Source organism: Zea mays, chromosome 4 (assembly GCF_902167145.1).
Source record: "Zea mays cultivar B73 chromosome 4, Zm-B73-REFERENCE-NAM-5.0, whole genome shotgun sequence".
NCBI lineage: Eukaryota > Viridiplantae > Streptophyta > Magnoliopsida > Poales > Poaceae > Zea > Zea mays.
The window spans coordinates 3,318,118-3,332,768 of record NC_050099.1 but is presented as its reverse complement, the minus strand read 5'-3'; the positions used below and the strand labels follow the sequence as shown (position 1 = coordinate 3,332,768).

General features: G+C 40.9%; 1 protein-coding gene and 1 non-coding gene across 2 annotated transcripts; both read left to right on the top strand.

The window, feature by feature from the left end:
• Positions 1-9,704: 9,704 nt before the first annotated feature.
• Positions 9,705-10,802, top strand: LOC103652710 (uncharacterized). The gene is made up of 3 exons (XM_008679662.2): positions 9,705-10,007; positions 10,174-10,241; positions 10,405-10,802. The coding sequence occupies exons 1-3, from the start codon at positions 9,905-9,907 to the stop codon at positions 10,564-10,566; spliced, it is 333 nt and encodes a 110-aa protein (XP_008677884.1). The 5' UTR covers positions 9,705-9,904; the 3' UTR covers positions 10,567-10,802.
• Positions 10,803-11,735: 933 nt separating this feature from the next.
• TRNAP-AGG (transfer RNA proline (anticodon AGG)) lies at positions 11,736-11,807 on the top strand. Its single transcript has one exon. It is a non-coding gene; the product is annotated as a tRNA-Pro (tRNA).
• Positions 11,808-14,651: the final 2,844 nt, after the last annotated feature.

The following is a 14,651-nucleotide window of genomic DNA, read 5'->3' as shown; positions in this document are numbered from 1 at the left end:
AGACTATATTTATAGACACGGTCACTTCTCTATTTATTAATAGACTATATTTATAGACACTCTATTATTATATAATAGAGTCTTTTTAGTTGTCTCTTTTGTTTGGAGAACCGTTTTAATGTCTCTTCACTATACATATCATTAGCTAGCTCAACGCAACTAATAATGTAATAGTTGATTAACCATTAGCTCTATGGGTACTAAACATGACCTCAGATTGTGCAATTGGACGTGCTCTTGCAGCCCGCAATCGATTCCTAGCACACTCATTCATATCATCCTTCATTTGCTCTAATATACCGTGTTCTTTTAGTTCTACCACCGGACACCGGTGTAAAAAAAAGTCATCATCAGCTTCTATACCAAGATAAAAATATGATATTATCTGTGTTTCAACTAATAATTCGTTCGCCTTTTTTAGCTCAATTTTGACATATCTTATTCAAAAAAGTCCATATTTTTTTTATTGTGACATCATTTAACATATAATATACTTTAAGTATGTCTTTGATTTGTTTTCACACAAAAATTGAATAATATGAGCCAACCAAACTTGGTAAAAAAAAGTCAAACGAATTATAAATTGGACGGAGGGATTATCACCTTGTCCTCTTAAACTTTTTCACTCTATGTGACATGCCTCTCAATTTATTGGTTGAAATAAGTATTAAATCAATTTTATTAATGATTTTAGTAAATACACTTTGATAAACTTGTTTAAAACAAATCTAGCATGTTTCAAGTCTTCCACAACTTTCAAAATCTTGTCGAAAGACAATTCGATAAAAAACTTACCATGCAAATAGATTCACGTAGAGAGCGCAAGAAGTTGAATTCCTTCTTTCAAAAAAATAAAAAATGTTCATCATGTTTCTTTTATCCTCATGCTCATCAGCAGAATATGTTGTACAAAGAAAACATCGTCATATTATAGAAGTAGACTTTGCTTAGAAGTAGACTTGGCTTCACTAGCTAATGCATTTATATCTTTGAAATCTTGGGATAGAGCATTTCTAGTTGTTGTGCAGCTAATCAACATTCTACCATCTCAAATAACCCAAATGAAAAACACCAAATAAGTTTTTTGTCCCCAATGTTTTCAAGTCATTCGATTAATCACGATAAGTTGCAATCAATCGTCTAAGTCGGTTTGGAGCAATCGCGATTAATCGGCCAAGTCGTCCGACTAATCGTGATTAATCGTCCAAGTCATCTAAGGGTGTGTTTGGTTGGATGTATAAGGAGGGATGGAAGAGGACAGATACAATTTTCTATAGTGTTTGGATAAGAGTCACGTGGGGGCGAGGTAAACACAGGGGTGATTTTTTGGTGGCGGCGTGATTAAAAAATTAAGGGGACGGTGTCGCCCCCGGCTCATCCTGCTTTGACATCAAACCAAACGCATCCTAAGTCATCCAACTTGAAAACATTGTTTGTCACAACTCTCTAGCTACTCTAAGCCTAGAAATTTTGGATTTGCCTATAAACCCATACTACAACAATCGTGAGCTTTCTTTTAAGTCCACCCAGTGGCGAACCTAGGATTTTTACATAGGGTGTGTCGCAACAAAATTTTCATGTAGAATTCTATCTAATGTACATATAATTTCATAGTAAATTTGGTAAACAATTTGATATATAGATATAAAGTTTGACACTCAACAAATAAGCATGAAATTTGCATACATTAAACATAAAGATTGCAATAATGCTACTTATCTGGTCTGCGCTTCCTCAATGCCATAAAGTTTCAATTATATCTTCTTCATTCACTTCGAAGAAAATATCCCTCTCGATGTATGTAACAAGACAATCATCCAAAATACTATCACACATCTTGTTTCTCAAATTTAGTCTTCACCAAACTCATTGCAGAAAATGCCCTTTCAACACTTGTTGTCGCCACCGGCAAAAGCAATACCAATTTGAGAAGCAAATAAATCATATCAAATACCTTATGTCTCTTTATTTCAACAAGCTTAACCGAGAGGTCCATAAGATCAGTTATGTCTTTGAATCTATCATCTTCTCTTATGCCATCAATATAATTGTCAAGTTGCAAGTCAAGTTTTAACAAGTCAGTGCTTTACATGTCATTAGGATAAAAATCAGCTAGCTTTCATACCTTGTGTGCATCAAAAGAAGCAAAAGAGTTGGAAGGATCCAAGGCTGACATACAAGAAAGCAGCTCCATATTAGCCTCACTAAACCGACTATCAAGCTCTAGGCTAATTTGATCAATGACCCCAATATATACTTCTCTTCTGAAGTGGTCATCATTGGTTTGGTTATTATGAACAAATCGTGATGATCTTCCATAAGGCTTATAATTTCCATCCATAGCAGGAACTTGGATATCATGTTTGTTGCAAAATGAAGTGATTCTTTGAAGGAATTGATCCCAACCATCAAGCCTTAACTGTTGCATTCTTCTCTTTGCCACATTAACAAGTGAAATTGCATTGATAATATTTTGCTCCCTTCTTTGCAAACACACTGATAAATCATTTGTATATCCAAGAATAACAAACATTAAGTGTGCATAAAAAACAAAGTCAAATGACTCAAATGCTCCAAGCATAGAATGTATTATTGTCCAATCACTTCTAATTGTAGTATCCTCTCCAAGAATCAAGAGAACATCTCGGATTACAAGAGACCTAGTAATTATGTTGCATATAGTTTTGTAATAAGAGCCCCATCGAGTCTCACTAAGCCTAGGCAACCCCATCTCTTGATTCAATCCTCTCCTAGTTTCAAGTTCACCACATTCAAGTGATTTCATGAGATTCTCAAGTCTAGCATCTCGAAGCATACCGTGACGCTTACAAGAAACTCCAACAATATTCAATAAGAGAGTTACTTGATCGAAAACCACACACAATCATTATTTCCCTTGGCAACAACAACAATAACTAGTTAGAGTTGATGTGCAGAACAATGGATATAATAAGCAGAAGGTGACTCTTGCATGATCAATGTTTTCAATCCTTTAATATCACCTCTCATGTTGCTAGCCCCATCATAACCTTGTCCACGAATTCGTGTCAAAGTCAAGCCATGACTAACAAGTAAAGCTTCAATTGCATCCTTAAGTGATAAAGAGCTAGTATCATCTACATGAACAACTCCAATGAAGTGCTCACATGGCCTTCCCAATGCATCAACATAACACAAGCAAAGAGCTAGTTGTTCTTTGTGTGATATGTCACTAGACTCATCCGCTAAAATTGCAAATGGCTCTTCCCCAAGCTCTTCAATTATTTTCTTTCTAATTTTTATAGCGCAACACTGAATAATCTGCTTTTGTATCTTTGGGCTAGTCAAAGTGCAATTACCTGGAGCGTTGTTAAGGACATACTTGTTGACCTCTTCACTATTTACAGCAAGAAATTTCAAGATTTCAATAAAGTTTCCTCTGTTGCTAGACTCTTCACTTTCATCATGTCCACGGAATGACAATCCTTGATGCAAAAGAAACTTCAAACATCGAAGTGAATATGTCAAACTTATCTTATAAAGATTGCAATCATCATCACTCCACTTCTCAATTTTATTGTCAATTGCTGCATTAGGATTTATAAAGCCAAGATATTTCTCTTAGGTTGTCTTATGTGACATAGAACCCATAGGTTTTAGAAGTGCTTCAGACCCTTTATTCCAATTATTCCAACCATATGAAGTAAATGCAGAAGTCCCTTTGCCCTTATTTGCTTTACTTTTGAATAAGTAGCACATAAAGCAAAATGCAACATCTTTCTTGACACATATATTCAATCCAAGGAAAATTTTGAAACCACACAAAATTAAAATGGCGATCTCTATCTCCAAATTTCCTATTTGGGAATTCATGTGTATATGGTTGAAATGGACCTCTAAGAATATATGCTCTTTGAATTACATCGTGATCATTAGCATGATAACTTGCAATAGGTTGTCTTTCACCTGGATCATGTGGAAGACGACTGACATAATAAAGTGTTGGTGGTGGTGGTGCAGATGACATTGGATACACAATTTCTTCATTTATCCTTTCTTCCTCTTGTTCTTGAGGTGTCGACACTTGAGTAACATCCGGAGATAATGAAGAAGCAATAAACTTCTATTTTTTTGCAGCATGATTACGAAAAAGAGAGGCAATATCTTCCTGCTTCTTCATATTTTAGTCACTACAAAAATAATGGTAGTGAATCAACAATCAATAAGACAAAAATAATGGCAATATCTCACGGGAACAGACAACACCGCAGCAAACTAGCAACTCGTACCAATCACGAGCAGCAGGCCAGCAGCAGGCAGCAAGTCAGCAACTCACGTCTCGCGACTGCCAGGAACAGCCGAACAGGCACAAGCGTCAGACGGTCTGACGACTGGCCGCTGGGCGCTGGCGGACACTCGAACAGTCGTGCGCAGGCGCAGCGCGCACTCGTCAGTCGCCACTCCAGCCGGCAGCCGCACAGGCGCGCACTCGCCACTTCGTCAGCAGTAGCCAACCGCCAAGTTTCCACTCTCCAGCCGCGAGAAACAGGTGAACAACCGTGAGAACTGGAAGCTGAAGGATCGGATCGGGGAAGTTGGAACGGAGCGCTCGGTGGCCGAACGGGTGGGGTCCCCGGTGGGCCTGGCTTAGGGTGTGCTAGGACCCACTCGGACCCTTGTGGGTCCGCCCTTGAGTCTACCCATTGCGTGTTCTTGAGTTATTGTACTATGCACAAGGATTTTAAGTGCCTTAGGCCATGTTCGGTTCTACCCTAATCCATATGGATTGAGGGGGATTGAGGGAGTTTTAATCCCTAGTAAGTCAAAATCTCCTTCAATCCGTATTATTCCCCTCCAATCCATATGGATTGAAAATAACCGAACAAGCTCTTAGGCAGCCCAAAATAGATCCGATTTATTTATATCTATCAAGACATTGCACTTAATTTGATGAACAATTTTTTCCCTTCTCCTAACTCTACGAAAATATCACTGCGCGGTTCTGTTCTGTGCTTTATAAAAGACGATGTGTCATCGTCGTAGGAAAAACAAAAAATTGTCTTTTGCCCATCTTTATTTTGGATCAGCTAACCAAATAGAATCCGTGGTTTGTGTTCTGCATCCAACACTTTCCCGGGGGGGCGCTATAATCATGCGCACAAGTAGTAGTAAATGGATTTGATCGAAATAATAAAGTAAATAGTCGCCTTTATTACCTTTTGGGTTGTTGATGTACTGTCAAAAAGGGAGACTGTCGCCTTTACCTTTTGGATAGAGAGAGAGAGAGAGATTCATTCATTCATGGCGTGAAATGAGTGAAGGACCACTTGGAAGAGACGAGCGAAAAAGGATGTTAACCAAGCATTTAGCGGTGTAGCTAGTGTACTCGCTCCTGCTACGACCGAATTCCAGCAATGCTTTCAGCTAGCACCGGCACACACAACAACCAGCTGGTTAGTTTTTGGTCTAGAAGAAGATGCTAATCACGTGACTAATTAAAGAAGTTTATCCGGCCGCTAAATGCTGAAGGTTGATGCACCCCTGCTTTAGACAATTCAAAGCATGCAGTAAAACTTTTGTTTTACCGGTGGATGAATTCTGATTACTTGTTCTTTGCGGCTTTAATTCGGATACGGTTTCTACTCCCCTCCCCTCCAACAAGCTGTCTGGCTGCTAAAAGCATGACACACTGTTTTTCTGAACTTCAGTGTAAGTACCACAAATTTCGGACGGCCAAAAACATGCATGGGGAGTGCAGTGCCAGTGCATGTGAAGTGAAGATAGTGGTGTGTGTTTCCACATCACCTACCGTACCTTCTCATTCCCAACGCCTCAACAAGTAGTCCATGTTAGAGAATCTAGACTTGGCTCAAATAACATTTTCTGTAAACCCCAAAGGTACACGCACACATGCATGGTACGGAGTACCAGAGGCGTAGACAGTGGGTGGTCCGGGTGGGCCACGGCATATCCTAAGCCGGCCCACCGGACCACCAGCCCACCAAGATCCATATAAAAAATACTGATATATATTATATTTACATTCTAATATATACATTTATAGACTTAAATGTTAAATCTACAGTGTTATATTTTGAACTATATACCAAATTATTATATATTATATTGAATTATTTATAAAAAAATTCTAATGGCATACCTCACGGAAAAATTCTAGCTACGCCACTGCATGGTACCACCTTATTAGTCCAGGTGGTGTGATGCCAACTTGAAAAAGTTGAGTTGTCTCCATTTGGTTGATGCTATTGAGAAGAGGAAAAGTTAGAACTCACATATATGCGCCCGTACTCGCTCGATCGCCGAGGCGGGACAATGAAGAAAATTGCGCTGTCCTGTTTTGGTAAGCAATTATTCTTTAGGCTGTTACAGACTTTCTCTTGCTCACATCATAGCGTTGTGTTGCCTTTGTCTTCCCCATCCTGCTGCTGACATGCCATCGGGGTTGGGAGAACAGGATCTTCGAAGCCTATGTTCCATCGTGTCCCTGCACGGGTAGCTAGGAGTTGTATTAGGTTTTTAGAAAGCGTTGTCGTGACTAATCGCTGTTTGTCTGCTTCCTCTACGTCGATGTCGTCGTTCTCGCTGGTCTGTAACGTCTACTCTTACGCTGTTGTAGTGCCGACAATCCTACTGTGTAAAGGATGTTGAGCCTAGCTGAATATGAGCAAGCTCACGAACTACGAGCATTTTATGGCTTGGATATATTGCTTCATGTACCTGCACAGCCCGCGTGGCACTGATGCTGACCGGCCGTGGGTCTGGGGCTGAGGCCAATCAAACAGCTGCTAGCTCTAGACGATAAGATCGATGATGATGCTATACACGTACAAACATGGCTTCTTCTTGCATGCAGTTGTTGTAAGTGACGACACGGAGACCGAACTAACCAATAAGGGGATGGAGGAGATGCATGGAGATCGGGTGGCCATACGGATGTCGGATGGCCATGGATCGGAGACGACGAGCTGAGTGATGAGCTCTGAGCAAGTTGGGTGATGGGCGAAACACCTGCTGGTGCCTGCTCCGTCGTAAATCCGTTATCCATATCCGTATGCCATGCCATGCAGATCGGTGGTGACATGACATATGTACAACACACGTATCTTTGGCTGCATGATACCATGCATTGATCGAGATGGTGTCACGACATATCATCCACACACACAAAAATTAGCCAAATTTTATCATTTCAATCGCCTAACTGTCGTCGGTCGAGCTAGCTTGGTAACCTCATTTTTTTTAAAGGATTTCTATTTTTCTTTCTCTTTTGGAAAATAAAATTCTTTTTAAAAAATAGGGTTCTCAAACTAGCTCTAATAGAGAAATTTCCTCCTCTATATCTCCAACTAACCTCTAAACCATCCTATAAATATAGAAAATGCTCAATCATCCTCTATATCCTCTTATCTATACATTTTTATATTTTAAAAAAAGGATTAAACAAAACTAATTAAAATATGTATAAGATATCTGAGGGTATGATAAATACGTACATACAAAAGTGTAGAGAAAAAATATGTCTCTAATATGAGTATATATTTAATGTATAGACGACGAGATACAGATAACATTATGGAAGAGAAATAAGATATAAATGAGGGAATCTTTTAGAGGAGTCTATAAAGAAGGAATATAGATGATATGCTTGGAGATGGATCTAATTTTCGTCGGTATACTCTAATTTTTGTCGGCATTTGACAACCGAAAGTTATACGTATTACTCTAATGTGTATGTTGTATCTTCCACCAAGCCAGAAAATCCTTCTAGAAGTGTCCGTATTTTAAATTGTTGACAAAGGAAAAAGATACATGAACATAGCATACATGGGGAGATTACTTAGACAAGAATTAATAAGCACCGATCTTCCCACATAGCTCATAGAACTATCCTTCCATCCATCTAGTCTTTTCAATAAATTTTTCGTAATGGGGAACCAGTCAGCTATATGAAGCCTATATCTTGAGACAAGAACCCAAAGGTAATTAATCGACCAATTTCCAATAGAGCAATTGAACGTACCGGAAATCACCATACTTATTGCTATCATCTTGGCTAACCATAATCACCTCGTCTTTAGAAAAGTTAATCTTGAGACCTGACTTAGCTTCGTATAGGCACCACAAAAGTGTAAGTATTTGAAGTCTAATATTAACATTCTACAAACAGGGAATGGTGTCATTTGCGTATTGTAGAATGGCCGTCTCATTATCAACAAACAAACACTAGACCCATGACCAAGTCATTCCTTTGGGCAAGATGGATCATTTTAGCTAAGGTGCCAACAACTATGTTAAAAACAAAGGATATCCTTGTCTCACCCTTGTCAGATCTAAAGTAATTGGCAATAGTGTTGTTAACTTCCATGCTTACAATCTTATGCACAATAGATCCCTCGCATATTAATTCAATTACACATGACATATCTATTAAGAGTCTAGGCTAAGAGACCCTCCATTACAGTGTAGTCACAATCTATTATACATCTCCAACAATTTTGTAAAAAATAGTTCCCTAAAAGTAAATGTACAGAGTTGCTAAATAATAATAGAAAGTAAAAAAGTATGTGTTCTCCAATGGTTCTCTAAAAAATGCGACAGGAGGAGGGCGCATGACCAAAGGCCGGACGGCAGGGCGGTGTGGCTGCAAACTTGTCTGGTGGACGACTGGGAACGTGGGGAGAAGCAATGCGGGAAAGAGAAAAAAGAAGGCGCCTAGAACAAATTTTGTGATCGATTTTGCGCACAATATGCTTTTGAGAGTCCCTTGCAGCTTGCTACATGTAGCGACGAGTATAGGTGTACATTCGGGCCGCCCAGCCCAAGCCCGAAAAAACTGTATTGTTTGAATTTCGGGCCGGTCCGTCCCGTTTGAATTTCGGGTCGTGCCGGGCCGGCCCACGGCCTGGCTGGTAATTGCTTAAACGTGTCGGGCTCATTTCGGGCGCCCCGAAATTATAAAAGCCTGAAATTCACATTAGGGCCTGAAATTCAATTTTGGGCCGAAAATCAGTTTTTGGCCCGAAATTCACATCAGGGCCCAAAATATACATCAGAGCCCGAAATTCAAAACAAATTTAATAAAACAAATAAAATATAAGACAAATAAATTTGACCAAAAGCAAACTTAATATTTGTATTAAGTTACCATAGCTATGCAACGACTACCTCGTTTACAAATCGTTTTGTTAGAAAGAAAAAGAGTATAATCAGCTTTATATAAAGTTCGTAAGTTCAGTTCATTATCTAATTCAAAGCTACAAAAAAACATTTAACTAACATTATCTCTAGCTTTGTGTTCTTTATCAAGTACATAAAAGTGTCGAAAAGTGTGATTTTAATAAATATATGGGCCTTTTCATGCCTCTATATGGGTCATTTCGTGCCTGCCTTAAACGGGCCGTGCTCGTGCCCGCCCATGGGCCACGACCTCGGCCCAAACCCGACCCGGCACTAAAATATTTCGTGTTGTGTTGTGCCTGGGCCGTGCTTCGGGTGGGTCCATCAGACCCGGCCCAAATATACACCTATAGCGACGAGGAAGCAAAAGGTAGCGACTTCATAAAGTTAGCAACATCATTTACAACACCACTAGAGATAAGTTTTTTCTACTAACTTCTTAAATTGTGATTTAGGAACCTTTTTACCAAACTGTTTGAGATGCTCTTTTTTATTAAGATACAAGAATACCACAAACATACACCACATCATACCACACGTACACACACATTTGCGCGTCCATAACATACACAGAAATAGATTAAGAGGCCTAAACCTCTAACACGTGGGAATACATAATACTGCTGAACACACGCATACCCTAAAACCCTGAAAATTCTTAGGTACTGGGTTGAGCAGCACTCGAACCCAGGCCGGCAGCGAGCACATCGGCTACGCTAGCCCGGTGATGCCCGTCGCCGAGACCGCGACGGTCTTCCTGGAGACGAGCCTCGGCACCCGCCTCGTCGTCTGCTTCCCCGCCCGCGCCACCACCGTCGCCGACCTCAAGCGTGCGTGACTCTCCATCTTCCTCCCCTTATCCTCACTCTCCCCATATAGATAAAAACCTTGCTTCTTGTCTATGGCGATTCTGTTGCAAATCAATCCCTTTACGGCATTCCTGGAGAAGAAAAAAAGCACGAATTGAACACCCTGAACCCTTAATCGAACACGCAGGCCAAGAAAGCACGGAGCATGCCGCATGTTTCCCCCGCATCGGCCCAATCGCCGTCACATCCTTGCAGGTATGGTGCCGGAATGACAGTGCGGGTGTCAATGGATTAATGTTTAGCCGCCAATTTCGTATTGGTTGCCTTGTTGATGAAATGTGGGTGAACCCCGACGTGGAAAATTTCGTTCCTTTTGGCGTCATGATTCTCCATCCGTTGGTACTGTTTCATTTCGCAGATTGAGCTGGATGGTTCCTGGTTTCTGCTCACTGATTCCATGGTTGTGGAAGCTGCTTTGGAATGGGTCAAGGGGCCAAGGCGCCTCCTAGTTGAGGCCCACGAGCTTCTTCCTCACCCAGTTGCTCGCAAGGATGCCAATTGCCAAGTGTGTAACTGTTGACTATTCCAAGCTTCGTCCTTAATCAGTTTTTTGCTGCCAAATTTGGGTATTGCTAGTTTGGGCATATACCAAATATAAACCTCTTGAGAATACTTGGAAATTTAGAGAAGCAAGGATGCCATGTAACCCTCTTCTGTGTTGGGAAGCAAGGTTTACATGTACCATTATCCTTTTGTAAATTAAAGGATCCATTTTGTCCCAAAACATTGGTAGTAATACTAAACAAATTATAATTATTGGGTTGTTGTTAGCTCTAATCATGTTTATCAGGAGTGGGCCACCAAATGCAACAAAATAGGGGGATCCAGAGATTATACAGGCAAGAGATGGCAGTCAAAGCTTGTGTGTCGCTAACAAAAAGGCTCCTATTGGATAAAAATCAGTGAACAGAACCTTAAAGTAGGAGCTAAAAATCTGTTTTGCTTCTGTGAATCCTAGCATACTACATATAATATGCAACTGTCTTTACCGGATCAAGTGCCGGCCGGTGCCCCCTTCCTGATGCACACGCTGCACACCTGGAGGAGCAGTCCAGTCCCTACAGTAATCTGAATAACTTGCAAGCGGAGCAGAGATGAACTAGCTAGCGGGCGACAAATATTTGATAACGTAAACAAGCAGGCATACGAGGAATACAGGCAGATGCAATAACTCACATTACAAGCTATGAAATCTCATCACCCATATTATAAACCTCTTTACACTACTCCCTCCGTTTCGTTTTAGTTGTCGCTGGATAGTGTAAAATTGAACTATCCAGCGACAACTAAAAAGAAACGGAGGGAGTACTACGTAGTGATGAAGGGGCCCAAGCAGCTTGTATATGCATCTCATTTTCCAATATTGTGGATGATCACAATGATCCTAGAGCAAACGACCGTTATTGTGGATGATCACATTTCCAATTAAGCAGAAGAATATGAATGAGACTGAAAGGAACCCCCAAGGCTAGTTACTGTGCGCGCTGTGGAGGCACGAAATAAACAGCTAGCTAGACGTAAAATCTAGGGTGGGCAGGTGTTCTTCATCTCCGTCACTACAGTCTACAGCGGTATCGGTGCTATCGCTTTGCTGGCTACTGGGTGCTCGCTCTATGTGTATTCTGGAGTGCAGAGAAGGAAACAGAACATAAACAACAAATAATGTTGATTTTCATTCTGTACATCGAAGGGCATTTGGTCTAGTGGTATGATTCTCGCTTAGGGTGCGAGAGGTCCCGAGTTCAATTCTCGGAATGCCCCATTTTTGCATTTTTTTTACCTTTTTTTTCCAGAATCGCAGTAGCTGCCAACATTCATTCACCACATACAATTGATTACTTCTTCTCTGTTACAAATTTGATTTACAAACGAATATAATCCATTCCTGAGATGAAAACGCAATGCATGGCCTTCTAGTGAGATGAAAACGCAATGCATGGAGATGAAATTGCTGGCGAGCCTCTGGAGCTCCAAATTTTTTTCCCATAGAGATCCTCACTAACATTTATAGGATTATTTTTTCTCTATCTCTGTTCCCGTAAGGATGTAAGAAATCATTATAAATACATCAAATCAAACATATTTGTATAATAAATAATATCTTGATAATATAATTATTTATTTTATTTATAATTAATTATTACATAAAAACATTGTCACATGTAAGATTCATACTTACACTTGGAACTTAAAGCATGTTTATAACCACCCAATTTTAAAAAAAACTGGTTTATAGAAACTGAGTCGTTTCTAAACATACCAGTTTATACCCATGTTTATAGAAAATTAGATTCACAATTTATTTAAAACCAAGAAGCTAGTATCTGAGAGCACCTAGAGGGGGGGTGAATAGGTGATCCTGCGAAACTTAAACTTATAGCCACAAAAACTTGTTAAGTGTTAGCACAATAATCGCCAAGTGGCTAGAGAGGAGTCTCAACAAAACACAATACCACAAGAGATCAATCACAGAGATGACACAGTGGTTTATCCCGTGGTTCGGTCAAGACCAACGCTTGCCTACTCCACGTTGTGGCGTCCCAACGGACGAGGGTTGCAATCAACCCCTCTCAAGCGGTCCAAAGACCAACTTGAATACCACGGTGTTTTGCTTTGCCTTTCAATATCCCGTTTGCGAGGAATCTCCACAACTTGGAGCCTCTCGCCCTTACACTTGAGATTCACAAAGAAATACGGAGTAAGGGAGGAACTAGCAACGCACACAAGACTCAAAATCAGAGCAACAGCACGCACACAAGTCGCAACAAGAGCTCGCAACACAACTCAATGAGTTCACAACTCAACAAGAGCTCTAGATGCTATCACAATGAACTAAATGCTCGGAATCGATGTCTTGGTGCTTAGGAATGTTGTAGGAATGCTTGGTGTACTCCTCCATGCGCCTAGGGGTCCCTTTTATAGCCCCAAGGCAGCTAGGAGCCGTTGGGAGCAATCTTGGAAGGCTGATCTTGCCTTCTGTCGACTGGCGCACCGGACAGTCCGGTGCCCGATTTCCTTCCTTAAATAGCGAAGCCGACCGTTGGCAGCCTGAGAGCCGTTGGCGCACCGGACATGTGTCTCGCGCAGATCGTGCGGCCGACCGTTGGCCCGGTCGACCGTTGGCTCACCGGACAGTCCGGTGCACACCGGACAGTCCGGTGAATTTTAGCCGTACGCCGTTGATGGTTTCCCGAGAGCGACGAGTTCGCCTGTGAGCGGCCCACCGGACAGTCCGGTGCACACCGGACAGTCCGGTGAATTTTAGCCGTACACCACCGTCGAAGTCCCGAGAGCAGCCACTTTACTCAAGCCAGCCTGGCGCACCGGACACTGTCCGGTGCACCACCGGACAGTCCGGTGCACCCAGACTGGGCAGACTTTGGCTGCTCGAGCCATCTCTTCTCCAACTCGATTTTTTCTGTTTCCAGCACTTAGACACAATACATTAGTCCATAAAACAATGTACTAAGTTTGAGAAACATACCTTTATCCTTGATTTGTACTTTGTCCACCATTTTACGATTAGGCACCTGTGTTAGGCACTAAATCGCCAAAATACTTAGAAATGGCCCAAGGGCACATTTCCCTTTCAATCTCCCCCTTTTTGGTGATTTATGCCAACACAACATAAAGCAAGTAGAACAAGTACAAAATCAATTCAACTAAGAACTCAAAGTTGTTTTGATTCAAATTTGACATATATGAATCACTCTATGCCACCACTTGGTTTGTTTTTTTTTTGCAAATCAAACTCAAATTCCTATCTCTAAGTCAAAATCACTTGTAGAGACATAAAGAGAGATTTTCCAAAGAAATTTGATCAAGGATTTCAAAAACTCCCCCTTTTTCCCATAATCAACACTTCTCCCCACAAGAAGCCAACTTTTGACATAAGAGACAATAAAAGAGTTTTGACAAAACAAAAAAAACTCTATTCTACTATTTTCAAAATCTCTCAAGTGGTAGTTGATCCATTTATCACTTTGGCCTTTATTTTCTCCCCCTTTGGCATCAAGCACCAAAACGGGATCAATCTTGGCCTTTTAACCCCATTGCCTCACCAAAATCTTCAATTAAGAGCAAATAGGCAATAAGAGTTAAAAGATGAACTTGGAAAAGTTACTCTTTTCATCGGAGTGCAGTGGAAGTCTTGCATGGTCCAAGTCCACCTTTTCCCTTTTAATTCTCCTTCGAGACTAAAACAAGCAAACTCAAGCATATGGTTAGTCTCAAAGGGTCAAGTTGTAACACATCTCCCCCTAAAATTGTGCATCACTTTGCAACGGACTTGTGAGGTCCAGGGAGTGTTTGTACAACTTGAGCACCATACTAAACAACAAAATGCAAAAAGGAACATGATCAAAAGCATAAATACATGTATGCTACAATTCAATCCAAGTTCCGCGAATCTAAGACATTTAGCTCATTACGCAGCCTGCAAAAGGTCTTCTCATCTAGAGGCTTGGTAAAGATATCAGCTAGCTGGTTCTCGGTGCTAACATGAAACACTTCGATATCTCCATTTTGCTGGTGGTCTCTCAAAAAGTGATGTCGGATGTCAATGTGCTTTGTGCGGCTGTGTTCAACAGGATTTTCCGCCATGCG

Coding starts and splice junctions, on each gene's coding strand:
- LOC103652710 (XM_008679662.2), top strand. CDS start 9,905: ATGCCCGTCGCCGAGACCGCGACGGTCTTCCTGGAGACGAGCCTCGGC. Junction 10,008..10,173: donor CACCGTCGCCGACCTCAAGC/GTGCGTGACTCT, acceptor TCGAACACGCAG/GCCAAGAAAGCACGGAGCAT. Junction 10,242..10,404: donor TCGCCGTCACATCCTTGCAG/GTATGGTGCCGG, acceptor TTCATTTCGCAG/ATTGAGCTGGATGGTTCCTG.